The 16,701-nt window shown below is 45.5% G+C and overlaps 1 protein-coding gene across 1 annotated transcript in view; it reads left to right on the top strand.

Moving 5' to 3' along the window:
- LOC147018600 (BAI1-associated protein 3-like) overlaps positions 1–16,701 on the top strand; it is a 315,606-nt gene that overhangs the window by 35,716 nt on the left and 263,189 nt on the right. The window contains 4 exon segments of the mRNA XM_085898430.1: positions 4,182–4,226; positions 6,162–6,239; positions 12,645–12,723; positions 12,846–12,953. Coding sequence (XP_085754556.1) covers positions 4,182–4,226; positions 6,162–6,239; positions 12,645–12,723; positions 12,846–12,953 — 310 coding nt within the window.

The following is a 16,701-nucleotide window of genomic DNA, read 5'->3' on the forward strand; positions in this document are numbered from 1 at the left end:
GAATGCCACAGTACAAGCTGTACCATCACACAGCTAACAGTTTTTATTACTGATGGCTACAACCAACTTGACAGGCCTACCAATTGAGTATGGTGATAATGTATCTGCAGTGATCTCCCAGTCGCAACAGTAAATGATCACTACAGCATTCAACGACTCGTGTGTGTGTGTGTGTGTGTGTGTGTGTGTGTGTGTGTGTGTGTGTGTGTGTGTCCACGCCGATTACGACTGACTCTGGGCAGTTGGACCAAACTGGCTTTTGCTCCATTGGACTGTGTTCGAACAATGGCGGCTTTGCGTGCATGCGAATCGCAAGAATCACACAGGCTCTCAACTCTTTTAAAACCAATGGTTTTCTTTCCCGAACCAAATAAATAAAAAGAACTAGGGGATAGTGGAATCACGATGGAGGAGTACGCTGGCGGGTTGGGGAAGGGAAGAAAGGGGGGGGGGGGACACGGTATCGATAAATTTATAATTATATACAGTGACAATAAAACCAATATGGCGCCACACACCGGATTCGAGCACAGACAGCGATCGGGGACAAATAAATGAATGAGGCCTTAGCTCTGCTGGTGAACGAGGAGGCAATGAGGCGATGAAACACATGGGCAGGACCACAAATGGGGCAAGGCAGGTACGACGAAGAATGGCCACTGCAAAAGCCAGAACAGGAGAGGTGTAATGTAAAACAGTTCAGGTGGCTCGATATGGATCGCGTTGATCTCGTGAGACCGGATTCTGCTTTGGCTTGGAATAAAGCCAGTTATCTTACATGGTCTCAGAAGTTAACCGGACCTACTGCTTTCTCACAAACGACCATCCATAAGTACGGTTTGGCGTTGACGAACTTTGAATACCCAACTATTGATTGGTATGCAGTGGATTTATTTAGAGAATTCACTCGGTTTTGGAGGCTCGTATATATTCAATATGGAGGTGGTCCCTCCTTTGCTGCTATAACAGCCTCCACTCTTCTGGGAAGGCTTTCCACTAGATGATGGGACATTGTTGTGGGGATTTGTTTCCATTCAGCGACAAGTGCATTAGTGAGGTCGGGCACTGATGTTGGGCGATTAGGTCTGACGCGCAGTTGGTATTCCAATTCATCCCAAAGGTGTTCGATGGGGTTGAGGTCAGGGCTCTGTGCAGGACAGTCAAGTTCTTCCGCACCAATCTCGATGAACCATTTCTGTATGGACCTCGCTTTGTGCATGGGGGCATTGTCATGCTGAAACAGGAAAGGACTTTCCCCAAACTGTTGCCACAAAGTTGGAAACACAGAATCATCTAGAATGTCATTTTATGCTGTAGCCTTAATATTTCCCTTCACTGGAACTAAGGGGCCTAACCTGAACCATGAACAGCAGCCCCAGACCATTATTCCTTCTTCACCAAACTTTACAGTTGTCACTCTGCATTCGGGCAGGTAGTGTTCTCCTGGCATCCGCCAAACGCAGATTCATCCGTTGGACTACCAGATGGTGAAGTGTGATTCATCACTCCAGAGAAGGCGTTTCCACTGCTCCAGAGTCCAATGGCGATGAGCTTTACACCACTCCAGCTAACGGTTGGCATTACGCATGGTGATCTTTGTCTTGTGTGTGGCTGCTCGGCCATGGAAACCCATTTCATGAAACTCTTGACGAACAGTGCTTGTGCTGATGTTGCTTCCAGAGTCAGTTTGGAACTCGGAAGTGAGTGTTGCAACCATCGACAGACGATTTTTCCGCGTTATGTGCTTCGGCACTTGGCGTCCCGTTCTGTGAGCTTGTGTGGCCTACCACTTCATGGCTGAGCTGTTGTTGCTCCGAGACGTTTCCACTTCACAATAACAGCACTTTCAGTTGACCCGGGTAGCTCTAGCAGGGCAGAAATTTGATGACCTGACTTGTTAGAAAGGTGGCATCCTATGAAGGTGCCACATTGAAAGTCACTGAGCTCTTCATTATGGCCCGTTCTACTGCCAATGTTTGTCGATGGAGACTGCATGGCTGTGTGCTTGATTTTATACACCTGTCAGCAATGGGTGTGACTGAAATATCTGAATCCACTCATTAGAAGGGGTGTCCGCATACTTTTGGCCATGTAGTGTATGTCCAGCAACAGGAACAGACTCGACAAGAGTTACAACTTCTGTTGGACGTGATCCACACTGGATGGCCCAGCTATCGAAACGAAGTGCCCATTCCATTGAGACCGTACTGGGATTCAAAGTGAGTTTGCTGTTTCTGATGGAATTATCTATAAAGGTATGCATATAGTAGTGCCACCTAGTCTCCATTAGCACATGCTCTCCATCGTACACAGCTCTCACCTTGGTATTGTAAAGTGCAAACAGCATGCTCGGGAAGTGCTCTATTGGCCAACAATGAACCAACAGATCGAAGAGGCGGTGAAAAACTGCACTACATGTGCAGATTACCGAAATAAGCTTCCTCCAGAACCGCTTATAGCACCTTATGGCACGAAATGTTGTTGTAAGTCCTTCAAAATCTGGGAAAGGATTTAAGCAACCATACTGTAAGTTGACCTTGACATCCATTTTGAGGCCACCAAAGGCCGATATAAAGTGTATATTGGGATGTGGTGTCAGACAATGTTGCCGCCGGCCCGCCGGCAAAAGGTAACTACCATGAGGCCAATAACTCCACAGCTTTTCAATGTCCAATACATCTTGAAAGCACTGCTGAGGAAAGCTCACCCAGCCAGGCAGCGCTGGGTATCCCTCCCCCCTCCCACCCCTGGGCAGCGCTGGGTATCCCTCCCCCCTCCCACCACTGGGCAGTGCTGGGTATCCCTCTCCCCATCCCACCCCTGGGCAGTGCTGGGTATCCCTCCTCCCCCCTCCCACCCTTGGGCAGTGCTGGGTAGCCCCTACTAGTAAAATAACAAAGTGCATGACTGCATGTGTATGAGCTTTAATGGGGAATAATTAGTAAATTTGATCTTATCTACCCTGGTCAACCCCACTCATCACTCCTAAGCCTAACATATTCCAAACTACCAGTTTTTCCTTCCTGAGAGTTGACTTCTGTGTCCATCTTGTCTGCTCCATGCATCCTCCTTCCTTCTCATTTCTCCCTTCATCCCCTTATTTGTCCAAGTCTCCCTCTATTTTGTCCTTCAACCCTGCTATTGGTGACGACCATCTCTCTCTCTCTCTCTCTCTCTCTCTCTCTCTCTCTCTCTCTCTCTCTCTCTCTCTCTCTCTCTCTCTCTCTCTCTCTCTCTCTCTCTCTCTCTCTCTCTCTCTCTCTCTCTCTCTCTCTCTCTCTCTCTCTCTCTCTCTCTCTCTCTCTCTCTCTCTCTCTCTCTCTCTCTCTCTCTCTCTCTCTCTCTCTCTCTCTCTCTCTCTCTCTCTCTCTCTCTCTCTCTCTCTCTCTCTCTCTCTCTCTCTCTCTCTCTCTCTCTCTCTCTCTCTCTCTCTATCTCTCTCTCTCTCTCTCTCTCTCTCTCTCTGTCTCTCTCTCTCTCTCTCTCTCTCTCTCTCTCTCTCTCTCATATCTCTCTCTCTATATCTCTCTCTCTCTATCTCTCTCTCTCTATATCTCTCTCTCTCTCTCTCTATCTCTATCTCTCTCTCTCTCTCTCTCTCTCTCTCTCTCTCTCTCTCTCTCTCTCTCTCTCTCTCTCTCTCTCTCTCTCTCTCTCTCTCTCTCTCTCTCTCTCTCTCTCTCTCTCTCTCTCTCTCTCTCTCTCTCTTGTTCCCTTTGTTCTGCTGCATCCCAATCTGTTCAGTGTTGTCGCTTTTCCATGAGCCTTGACCCTTGATGTACAATAAACCTTTGTTTACTTCATTTTAGTCCAATGATTATTCCTCAGTCCCAATCGACTCAAAGGAAGATTAAATTATTGTCATTTCAAACAGGTCTGCCTAATGGAGTTCATAAACTTTGGTATAAGATCATGTGACATTTTTTGATATTAAGTGGCTCTCCCTGAAGCAGAGGTGTGTGTGCTTTGTCACCAATTTTGTGCAGATTCGAATGTTTAAAATTGATGAACTATGCATTGCATAATTAAAAAAGATGAACAAGGAACTTCAACATAGGAGGAGGCCATTTGGCCCATTAAGCCTGTGCAATAATGTATGGACAGTCTCTTTAAAAATAAGATTTCGATGAAAAAATTGACTTTGAAATCTAAAATTTTGAATACTGTACATTGTTTTGCAGGATCGTGAAAAATCCCCAAACTGCATTTTTCCATCTCTTTGTTTGGTGAGTTTGATATTATACCCTTCATATTTTCAATGTAAAAATAATGTAAATATCATTTTGTTGCTCTTTTTATGTGGAGCATTCACAAAGTTTTTGGCACTGAGATACTGGTACGAGCAGGGGAATAGCGGGTGGTGGTTGTAGGGAGTTAGGTATCATGGATCATGGAGTGTGAAATGACATACAGTATTGAGGGGTTATTTTTGTATCCATAGTCAAGGCCCGTGGAAGATCTAGTGTGAGCACACTGAACGGATCAGGACACAACATGACAAAAGGAACAGTTAAGAGAGGGGGGAAACACCAACAGCAGAATCGAAGGCCAAGATAGAGGTAGACTTGGACAAACAATGGGTGTGGGGAAGCATGAAGGACAGGAGATCAGATGCATAGGTCAAGGGTGAGCAAGATGGATACAGAAGGGGGTGGGGTGGAGGGAGGGATTAACGGGAGTAGAAACGATCATGGTTTTGGATGGGGAATGGTGGTTAACAGCTGTCTTGAATACCCTGAGGGAAGAATGTAATTGAAGAGAATGTGGAAGTTCGTTCCACAGTTGGGAAAAAAAAGAGAGAAACAAATGAGTGGAGGTGAGCAGGAATTCTGGATTTAGGTAGTTTCACCAGAAGGGATTGATGGTGGACCGCATGCACCCTGAAGATACCTGGGAGACAGGGGGAGGGTCAAAGCATGGAACGAGCAGAGGGTGCAAGACCAGAAAGGGGGGGCGGACAAGTCAGAGACCACTGTTTCAGTAATAGAGAAGTGCCTTTGGCAGTGATTACAGCTTCGAGTCTTCTTGGGTATGTCTATATCGGATTTGCACATCTTGATTTGGGGATTTTCTCCCATTCCTCCTTGCAGATTTGCTAAAGCTCTGTCAAGTTTGATGGGGAGCGTCAGTAAACAGCAATCTTCAAGTCTTTCCACAGATTCTCAATGGGATTCAAGTCTGGCCTTTGGCTGGGCCACTCAAGGACTTTCACATTCTTGTTCTGAAGCCATTCCAGTATTGCTTTGGCTGCATGCTTGGAGTCATTGTCCTGTTAGAATGTAAATCTTCGGCGCAGTCTGAGGTCTTTCACACTCTGAAGCAGGTTCTCCTCAAGGATTTTCCTGTATTTTGGCTCCATTCGTTGTTCCCTCCATCCTTACAAGTCTCCCAGTCCCTACTGCTGAAAAGCATCCCCATAGCATGATGCTGCCACCAAACAGGTTCGTACAGGTTTACATGGTACCTGTAGCAAGCCACAGATTTGATCTCGCCTGACCTGACAATATACACGTGGAAAATATAAATTTATTCTATTCCATGACATCATGTTTTCTTTATTCAATCTGACCGTCATTACTTGAAAGATACACACATGATCAGAGGTTTTTATTCAACAAAGATGAATTAATTTACATTTAAGTGACACAGAAACTGGCGTGCAGCTTTGTAAATTTAACAAAACATTTACATCGCTCCATTGTTTCTGTGTTTCTGTATATTTTTTCTATCTTCTTACATATTCATTTGTTTGACAGTTCAGAAATCAGGAAAGACGTTTAAAAATCGATACAGAAATCAGGAAAGAGGTTTAAAAATCAATACTCATGAAGAATAACTCAGGAAGAGAAGACTTGGTTGGTGTGGCCATGTGAAACAAAGGTCACAAGATGAAGCTGGAAAGAAATCAACAAAGCTCATCGTAGAAAGATGAAAGCGAAGAGGACGTCCTTAAAAAGATATTGTAATGAAAAATGTGATGAAAGATATGGAATATCTGGGTTTGCACGAAACTGATACAATGTGGAGATCCACACGGAGGAATCCCATAATTTGATCAACCTCCTTCAAAAGGGGAAAATGGTCATAAAAAGGTTGTTGTTGCTGCTGTTTGTTTGTGTTGTTGTTACAAATTCATACGTACTGTATTTGTGTTTCAACAGGGACCATGATGAAGCTTCTTCTTTCACTGAAACATTTGGCAGCTTGAGCAAAGTGTCAGGTCTGCAAGGTGTGAGAAGGTGATTTAAGTTTCACGTTTTTTTCCCAAAAGCTTTGTTGTTAATTTTACCGAGCTTTGTTTTTTTAACGAGTATTTTCGCTGGATGAGACGTTCTCTCTACGTATATCATAGATAGTTTGCTTCAAAAAGGTAGGATAAAATAAATATTTCGAGATGTTTGAACATAAAATGCGACATCATCATAAAAGTTTCCAGCAGCAATAAGGACGTCGTACTTGATCTTGGGTTCTATTAATGTTCTATTAATTGTACCTTATAGAAAAACTGATATGGTGCAAACATTCCTGTTTATGCATCTATTTGGTGAAAACCTCATGGATATTTATCTCATGATTGTCAAAGAACACTTGGTAGTTGTGAGAATCCATCATCACCTAAACTGAGATTGGACGATGCAAGAGCACACCTGACGTGAGGTTTGGTTAAGAGAGATAAAGGTGTGTGTGTGTGTGTGTGTGTGTGTGTGTGTGTGTGTGTGTGTGTGTGTGTGTGTGTGTGTGTGTGTGTGGTCCTAATTTTTCAAAACTTTCAAGTTTACAAGGAAATCAGACACAGGTGGAGGACATTTAGCCCATCATGCCTGTGCTACATCAACACCACACAAGATCCAAAGAAAAAAATGCAAAAAAATAAAAAATATTAGTGTTTTTTTCTTCTTCCTTTTTTATTTTTTTTTCTTCTTCTCCTCAGGGGAGGGGGCATGGGCTTCGTTAAAAACATACAACATCAACACCACAACACCCCTTGACGAGACCCCCACCAACAGCGCTCCATACACATACACACAATCACCCATCAATAATCAAACTACCTAAAAGTCTTATCAACATCCCCATACCCCTCTATCTCCATAACTTACAGGAACCTATCTGATTCTAATTTAAACTTATCTACTTTTTCTGCTACCACTACCTTTCCAGGGAGACCATTCCATGCATTAACTACTCTCTGAGTGAAAGTCCCCTGCCTAGCTACCATCTTAACTCTCCTCTTCTTTACTCTCAGGCTATGCCCCCTGGTCCTACCACTGTCTACTCTGTTGAATAATTCATCTGCAATTATTCTATCTACACCTTCCATTGACTTAAACATCTCTATCATATCTCCTCTTAACCGCCTCCTTACCGCCTACTTTCTAGTGTATAAAGCGCTGTCTCCTTCAGCCGCTCCTCATAGCTGAGTCTAGCTAGGCCCGGAGTCAATCCAGTAGCCCTGCGCTGAACCCTCTCTGTGGTATCTATGTCCTTCCTGAACTGTGGTGACCAAAACTGTACACAATATTCTAAATGTGGCTCTCATTAAATTCCTGTACAATTTTAACACCACCTCTTGATTTATAAATGATCCCATTCCGAATACAACCTAAAACACTATTTGCTTCACCGATAGCTACCTGGCATTGTGTTGCCTGCTTAGGCCTAAGTCACATTTGCTCTACGGCGAGGATACGGCGGCCGTACGCCCTCTGAATTGACAGAAACGTGCGGCGGCCGGAGAGTTTCTGAGGTGGCCTCAGGGTGGCCCTATGCCGTATGGCTATATTTTGCAGGCCATAGGGTTGCCGTGGAATTATAACGCAGAGTTATAACTTTTTTCATTTCTACATTTACCGTAGCAATTTGACAAGCCGAAACAAAAGAACTGGTAAAAAAAAGAAAGAAAAAAAAAAGAACCCACTCGTTACCGTCCGTCTGGCCGCACGTTCACCTTAGGGTCCCCCTGCGTTCGCCTTGCGTGCACCTTGCATCTGCCTTAAAAAATTCTATGGCCGCCGCAGGAACGCCCTAAGGTCACCGTGCGACATCAAATCAAAGACCGTATGGCACCCCCACGTTTTCGGTCTCCACAATTTATAAATACCCCGTGCGGCTACCCGAAAAATAAAAACATATGTGACTGCTACATTGTGTGACCGTGGAAATACTGCGGCGCCGTATAATTGCGAGTGGCCGTAGATTTTGGAGACCCCACGGCCGCTGTGGCAAATGTGACTTCGGCCTAACCACTCTCCCGGTGCTATTCCTCAATGGGCCCACACTGGTACTAACCTGTTCTTTTCCCCTGATATACTTGAAGAAAGCCTTGCTATTATGTTAAATATTCTTAGCCACGTCCATCTCGTACTCTCTTTTGGTTTGCCATCTTTTGGTTTTGGACCCAATCTATCCCTGGCAAGTTAAAATCCCCCATAATCAACACTCTTCCCTTACCACATGCCCTTTTTAATTCCTCATGCACTCCTCCTTCCTCCTCTTCCTTCAAACCCAAAACTTTATAAAAGCATCCTACCAGTATCTTACGGTTTTTACAATCTCTAATCTCTACCCACACAGAATCCTCAACATTTATTCCTTCCATAATGTCACCCCTTTCTCTTGATGCAATGCAGTCCTTTACCAAGATTGCTACTCCCACGACAATACCCACCACTATCCCATACCCCCCCCCCACAATCCCCTTCTACTGGCGAAGGACATCGACACCTCATGGACGTGACGGTGCGACACGGCACGGAATATGACATGTCTTTAACCGGAACAGCACTCGGTAGAGTGCATGCCTCTGCCAGGTTGAACAGTTTACGTTTTGTATCCCACGGAAAGGTCGGATCTGCATCCGGACCTGAACCAAAATCTAATCAGGTTGTTCTTGTAACCTACCCAACTCACCCACAAAGTTTCAACCAAATCCGTCCTAAACGTTTTGAAATATCATGCTATGTGTCATTTTTGGTCCTTTCACTCAATGGTGAAGAATCACTTGGGAAATTAAAAAACAAACTCTGCTATCCAGATCTTCACCAAAATCGAATCCATTCATCCTTGTCACACACCCAACCCTATCCACCAAGTTTCATCTGAATCCGTCCATAACCTTTTGAGATATCTTGCTCACAGACAGACAGATGGGGATGAAAACATAACCTCCATCCACCTTCGGTGGTGGATTTGATTAAAGTGGATATGATCGTTTGAATATCTCTCCGAGACAGCCCTATTACTGACAACACTCCACAACATAACGTTTGGATGTTTAATGTGTTCAGGGTTATGAAGAAAGTATTGTGACGATTTTTTTGTACGCAGATTAAGGCTTGTGGAAGATGTAGAACACAGAACAGACCAGGAGGCGCTTTGAACCTATGTGTAACGTACCATACGCATATTGACGTATGTAGACGTACAGTATTTGATTGACGTCTTCCGGACGACCACAGAACTTACTGAACGTGTTTCTAATTTACAGCTACCGTATAATGGCGTATTGGCAGCGTTTAAAAAAAACAAAAAAACAACAATAAGTTCCGATATTTCGTCACGTGCCGTTACGTCACGTCTGATTGCCTCTTCAGTTTGCTCATGTCTTATTCTTAGTTCCTCCTCTGTGAATATTTTCTGTTTGAGGATATTGTCACGTCGACGTCGAAACTTAAAAGCAAATGTCCGAATATATTTTAAAATTCGTGATAGACTAAAAAACAAACAAACAAACAAAAAACAACAACAACAACAACTTCAGATATTTCGTCACGTGCCTTCACGGAGCCAAGGAGAAAAAAAGAAAATGTGCCTTGACGGAGAAAATAAGTTTCTGGTGTGCTAAAGATTACCTCGACGTGTTTCGACTTATGAGTAACTTACAAGGAACTTGTGTCGACGTGTGTCAACGATCGCATATCGTGCCTACAACTTCTTCCCAGCGTAGCGGAACGTGTGAGCCATACGGCGAGTAGTTCTTAAAATTTTCAGCATGCTTGAAATTTCATGACGTACTAGACGTACTACGACGTATGAGAGCGTACTTCATCGTTTTTCACCGTGCTCTTCACGTAAACCAAACTTACCCATAACGTATTCAACTTGTGCCAGCGTTTTAGACACATTTTTCATAGGTCGGCATGCGCTGGCTAAATCGTCAAGGTGTGACTGCGATGTTGACACTTCCAATTCTCAGGCGATTATGATTTGAATCGGCGTGCGACAGCTTTTTAATAGGCTACGCCACGTGATCGTCAGCGATACGTGCAGCACGCTATACCTAAGTTAGACTATCGTTGGGCATAGGTTGTGAACGCCGACAACACGTTAATCATTCGTTGGTATAAGTTATCTATAAGACAACGAAACGTTCTGTGTACGTTACTAATATGTTATGCATACGACCAACTCGTTATGAATATGCCAAAAACTTAAATAAAAAAAAAAAAAAATTTCAGCGTACGCCAACGTTTTACATACGTTTTTATACGTTGCCATTGCTGGCTAAATCGTCAAGGTGTGACAGCGCCTTAAGCCAGGGACGTCGACATCATCACAATAACCTCCAATGCCTTAAGTAATCATCATCATCATAAGTAAGTAAAATTGTTTGCGTTTTTCATTATTACTAGTTTACGCAAAAAAGTCGATAAATTTTGAAGTTGGCTCCCCTAACCCGAGAGTTTTCCCATAAGGTCTTAACTTTGCACATCACGGTTTTGCCCAACGCGGGGTTTTACAAAAACGTAACCCCCGAGAAAAAGGAGGGTCTGCTGTATGTTGTTTTGGCTCCATCTTTCAATAGTGAAGAATCACTTTTAAAATATTCTCGTAACTGAATCTGGATTCGGATTTTCACCAAAATCGAATCAATGTGACCTTGTCACATGCACAACCTGTCCACCAAATTTCGTCCAAATCCGTCCAAACTTTTAAAGATATCGAACTATATATCATTTTAGCCCGATCTCTCAAAGGTAAATAATCAATTTAAAAATCCAAGTATCCGTATCCGGATTTTCACCAAAATCTAATCTATTTGTCCCTGTCACACACCCAACCTGGCAACCACATTTCATCCAAATCCGTCTACAACTTTTTGAGATATCCTTCACACAAACAATCAGACAGATGGACAGGGGTGAAAACTAATCTCCTTCCATCTTCAGTGGTTGACGTAATTAATCTGTCCTTGTATCTGTTTGTGCTCCATCATTCTCCATGCACCACCAAATTCGTCACCAACTCCTCTTAGACATCTTGTGTAGCATTTGAGGAGTCCCCTGTGAGAGTTTTCATGACTGCAGCACACAATTCCTCAATCATCCTATAGCGGTTCGTCGACACTTTATCCGTGATTAAGCCCCACAAGGAGTTGTCTGGAGTCGTTAGATCTGGACTACTTGGTGGCCACAGTAGAGGAGCTTTGGTGAAGGTTTTCCAAAGTGTTCAGTGAAAGCTCTCGGCAGGGGCAGACTGAGCAGTCGGACATTCAGGTACCGACCGAGGGCCCGGACCATCGAGGGCCCCGTGCTCCAAATAAATAAATAAAAAGGTTTACGTTTTCAGAAATAGGAGAGGAATGCGATTTTAGAACGTATATTTGAGCATCGTATATCCATTTTTGAGGGTTGTAAGTTGATTTTGATTGATTCTGGAAAAAAAAACAAAAAAACTGTAGTAAAGTTATTTTTTGCTGTTAAACTAAACTTTTAACCTGCTTTAAACAAACATTTACCACTGTTAAAGCTACAGTTTCAACCTTTACAGAAAATGAGTATTAACAACCATAAATGTTACAAAAAACAGGGTTTGTACCCTTTTTGTCCCAAAAAAGTATGAACGATCTTCACTCCTATTTTTTGTTAATCTTATAGAGAAATAGAGCGGTGTTAAATAGACGAGGGTGCAAATTCGGTCCGAACGTTCCGCTATGTTCTTTATTTTAATATATCACTCGTGTTCCCGTTGGTCCATTGGACCAAATTTTCATTGGTCTTCATGGCCTTGGAGCACACCCACTTGCAGGGAAAATATAGCGGGTGCCTGCGAGCCAGAATACTTTGGCGTGTAGCTTGAGGTGCGAATGTTCGGTTGGAGTCCAGCGCACTTTTGTGGCCAGAGAGTACTCCCCAAAATTCGTGCCCCATAGGGATTACGGAGCTCCATCGTGTGCTGGAGCCTGAGAGTGACCGGCTCCGGAGTCTGGCGGGGCAGGGCGACTTCTTGTGGTGGCATCTTTGCACCAATGGGGACACTCAGGAACACCTCCCAGGCCTCCTGATAAACTTTTTGGCTCCTCCTTCGCCCAGGCTCTATAAAAGAGAGCAAATCAGGGTTGATCATTCTCTTTCGTCCAGCCTCCAAGTGGAATCTCTCCAGAGCCTTTACCCAGCTGAGCACCACCGAGCTGGCAGGGCAGCGAAACCGTGCGAGCCGATCTGGGTAGAGCGAGTGTTGCCGGGTCATCCCCAGGTCATCGGCGCTCATGTTTGATGGCGTTCCATTATCATTAGCCAACATTCAAAATACTTGCAGACTTTCTCACACATCCCCATTAAGCTTTCTTTCATGCATCTTTTCTCAATCTGCCTCATTCACTAAAAAGAACATAGACATAACAATTATGATGCTTATATCCCAAGGTACTTCAAAGACGTCATAAGAACGGCTTTTGAGGAAATGAGTGATGATTTCTTGGGCTACACGTGCCTTCCAATAAAGGCAAGTTTCTTAAAATCTACCTCCGCTGCACAAGTACACCAAATTACACAAATATTGAAACATTTTTTTGGTTTTGTTTGCTGATGCACTCACTATACAGAGTTTTCTTTTTGTTTCTTCAGGAAATTCCACTGCATGGACTTGATGCTTGGTTCAAGTTGACTTCACATGCTGGGTCACTTAAAGGACGCGGGGAATGTCATCTACGGCTACAAGTGTCCATGAGTGGGGTATGTGTGCTTGTGCAGTGCATGTGTCCTCGTCATCAACAATGAGAATGAAGAAATAGTCTTGCTGGTAAAGACCGTTGATGTCGATCTGCATCGGCGAATAGGTAGAACAATTGATGGACTCAAAAGGATGTCGATCAAGGTATGTTAACCACCGTGGGAAGCAAGATCAATCTCCTGTTGATTTCAAGAAGCAACAATTACTTAGGATCACCTGGATTAAAGAAGAAACATTCCATTGGCATACTGTCCAAATATCACCAGAATGTAAAGCATCAGTAAAAATCATGGGCAGCAGGAATATTTCCAAGGGAGTGTGGATCAAGCTGCCTTGTCTGCTTTGTTGGTGCTTGCTTGTGTACCTTCACAACCATACCTTCAAACATTATTCGAGCATTGTGCGCTGAGAACCTGGCCAAATGCAAAATCTCAACTCAAATATTTTGTAACAGACTCGGTCTCCCTAACGGGAAACATGAGACCACCGCAGAATAATTATCTCCTAGACGCTGAGCGGAGGCGAATCTCGATGTGTGGATAGTCCACCACAATGCCATTGTTCAATCAATTTCTCCACGCAGCTGGTTCAGCGTGTGGCTGGCTGAACCGGTTGCTGTGGGAGGGTTACTTTTGCTGGAGCCATGGAGCCACGGCTCAAAATACACCGACTTGTTAAAAAAAAATCAAGCATGCTTATGAAATAAATATGGGATGGCGACATAGGAGGTAAAATGCAATCAAAATACAGAGATAACTGGACGGCACACTCAAATAGTTGTAACAGTTGTTCAATTATTCTTAACACCAACTTCACCTGGGCCAGCCACATTGGGGAAACACAAGATGAAAGAGAATGAAAATGTTGCAGGTGTATATGTGTCTCTTTTCTGAAGCCATTCAAGACCGCCCTAATTCCTGAATTTCTGAATTCCTCCACTCAGCCAGTCAACATGTTGCCAACTATAACTAAAACCCGATCTTCCCCTCCCCCCTCATCCCCGAGGAGGCGAGAGTTCCAATGCAGCATGTTCAGCCCAGTCTCATTTATCATCCATATAAATTACCTCTCAGATGATCTGAAAAACTGTATTTTTGCAGATGACCACATACGGTGTTGTGGAGTACCCCATCTCACTGATGGGCAGACTGCAGCTCCGTCACTCTTCTGATCTGGAATTGATTAGATTCTGGTCTGATGAATGGATAATTGTCAGATCAGGCCAGATTAGATATGTGACTTGCTCCAGGTACCATATAAACCTGTACTAACTTGTTTCATGGTCGGGTTGTCGGTGACTAAACCATCTGCCCCACCAGATTTCCTGGTGAGGAGGGTATACGGATATGGACACCCAGCAGGATTAAAAACAAAACCTGTCAAAGGGTGGAGGAGCTCCTTGTGAGCCAATGGACAACAATATCTAGTGCCCAACTGTGTCTGCAGATGTCGTCCTGCAGTTGGGTTACTTCTTATGAGGAGGTTGGTGGCAGGATTTGCACTCCAGCCACTGTCAAACCCTTCACTCCACAAAACACAAGAAAAACGCAAAGAAAATTGAAAATCCACTTTGTGGGAGTACCTCCTGTGCAGCAGTGCTTCACAGGGCAGCGAATCGGATGATGGGATTGGGGCAAAGCCTCCGGGACCCCCACTCTTTGAAGATAGGAGGAAAACCATGGGGTAACCTTCCCGGGTTGGATTGCAGTCATGTGTGTCGGGGTGGTTCTGAGGTGTCATCCACAAGATGGTGGTCTCTTTGGGATAACCTGAGGTGGTCCCTTCACATGGGTCCCTTCGCTTGTGTGCGAGGAATCTGTGAGTGAGTAGAGCATCACCTGTGGTCAGGTGATTCTAGTCTGGCTTACAGGAGAATTCACGCATTACATTCCTGCAAGCCCATCCCTCAGTGTACTGCAGTTAGAGCAGATGGCAGAAGGCTCTTGACAGAAGAATCCGAAGTGAAGGCCCGCGGGGCCGTTTACTTTGAGCGGCTGAACCAGGCTGATCCACCATGTGTTGAGTTGGATATCAGGGGTGTTACTATCCCTATTGCTGACCCTACAATCAACTGTGATCCACCTTTGTTTGTGGCAACACAGGCTGTGGTGAACCCGTTGAAATGGGGTGAAGTTCATGGGATCTGTGGTATCTGTGCTGTGTCACGTGGTTGGGTTTTCGTATATCATGCCTCGCCCGCTAGGGGTAGCAGGAGTGTACTTCTGGTCGCGCAATAAAGCGGAGTTGATGCTGGCGCGCGTGCTTCTTGCGTCCCACCGCACCTCGTACACTCTAGTTGGCTGACGAGGATGGTTGAATACGGACTTGTGCCCGTTTTCGACTGAGACGACTTCGAATTGTTTTCGGAGCAATTGGGATGCTATTTCCACGCGAACGATGTGGTCGACGAGAGCAAACAAAAGTCAATCTTGCTCGCTTCGCTTTCGGCGGAGCATTATCGACTACTGAGTGATTTGGTGGCACCGAACAGGCCCTGGGATGACGAGCTGTCGTTTCGGGACATTGTGCAGAAGATGAAGGCACACATGGCGCCGGAGAAGTCATTACAGCTCACTCGATACCAGTTCGATCGCCTCTCGAAAGGAGCAGAGGAACGCGTCGCTGATTTCGTGGCGCGGATTAAGCGTTCTTCCGTGGCCTGCAAGTTCACGGCGGGGGAGCGTCCAGCTCGGCTCAGAGATCATTTTATTGCTGGTTTACAAGATGCGAAGATGGTTTCAGTGGTTTTACGGCTGAAGAGTGAAGCCATTACATTCGACTCGGCGGTCAGCACGGCTATGGCGGTCGAGCAGACTCGCGGAGATGTTCGGGCCATCACCAGCCACACGGGGTCGCGAGCACCCCGGGACGCGCGCACGACCTTCGATGCGGGTCGGACGTCGCCGCGCGACCGCGCGTGCGGCGGGGTGACCCCGCGGACATGCTTGGGATGTGGAGGTCGACACCTGGGCCGTGCGTGCCCGTATAAAGGCAACGTGTGTTTAAATTGTCACAAGGTGGGTCATTTGGCGCATGTGTGCCGTGGGGCGCCGGCCGCCGTTAAGGTCATGGACGGCGATGTGCGAGGCGACTCGGGGCGGAACCAGCGGCCGTTGATGGACCTGTTTTCAATTGGCCCGGCGGCGGCGCGCCCGATGACGGTGGAAGTCGAAGTGAACAAAACGCCGATCACGTTCCAGGTCTATACGGGAGCAGCGGTGTCGCTCATCGGCAAACAGACCGCGCGTAGACTCAACGGCTTGAAGCTTATCAGGTCAAACCTCACGCTGTTCACGTACACCTGCGAGAAGATAACGCCAGTCGGGATGGCAGACGTGTCTGTGCGGTACCAAGGCCAGGTCGCCACGCTTCGGGTGTACGTCGTACGGGGGAGGGGACCGTCTCCCCTCGGCCGAGATTGGCTGGCCCGCATCAGGCTAGACTGGGCCGCAGTTCACCTTGTGCAACCCGTGCCGAGCTGGTGGGAGGATCAGTTAGAGGAGATTCTTCAAAGACATCAAGGGTTGTTTAGCGACGACCTTGGGAAACTCAAGGGCATGGAGGCAAAGCTCTTCTTGAAGGAGGGGGTGGTTCCTCGGTTTTGTAAACCACGTCCTGTGCCGTATGCCCTGTGGGACAAGGTCAAGGGTGAACTGGATAGGCTGGAGGCCTGCAGAGTGATCGAACGGGTGTCGTGCTCAGATTGGGCCACCCCAGTTGTCACAGTGCTGAAACGGAATGGAGACGTCC

The sequence above is a fragment of the Eptatretus burgeri genome, chromosome 10 (genome assembly GCF_056783735.1).
Source record: "Eptatretus burgeri isolate ZD-2024b chromosome 10, Ebu_testis_v1, whole genome shotgun sequence".
NCBI lineage: Eukaryota > Metazoa > Chordata > Myxini > Myxiniformes > Myxinidae > Eptatretus > Eptatretus burgeri.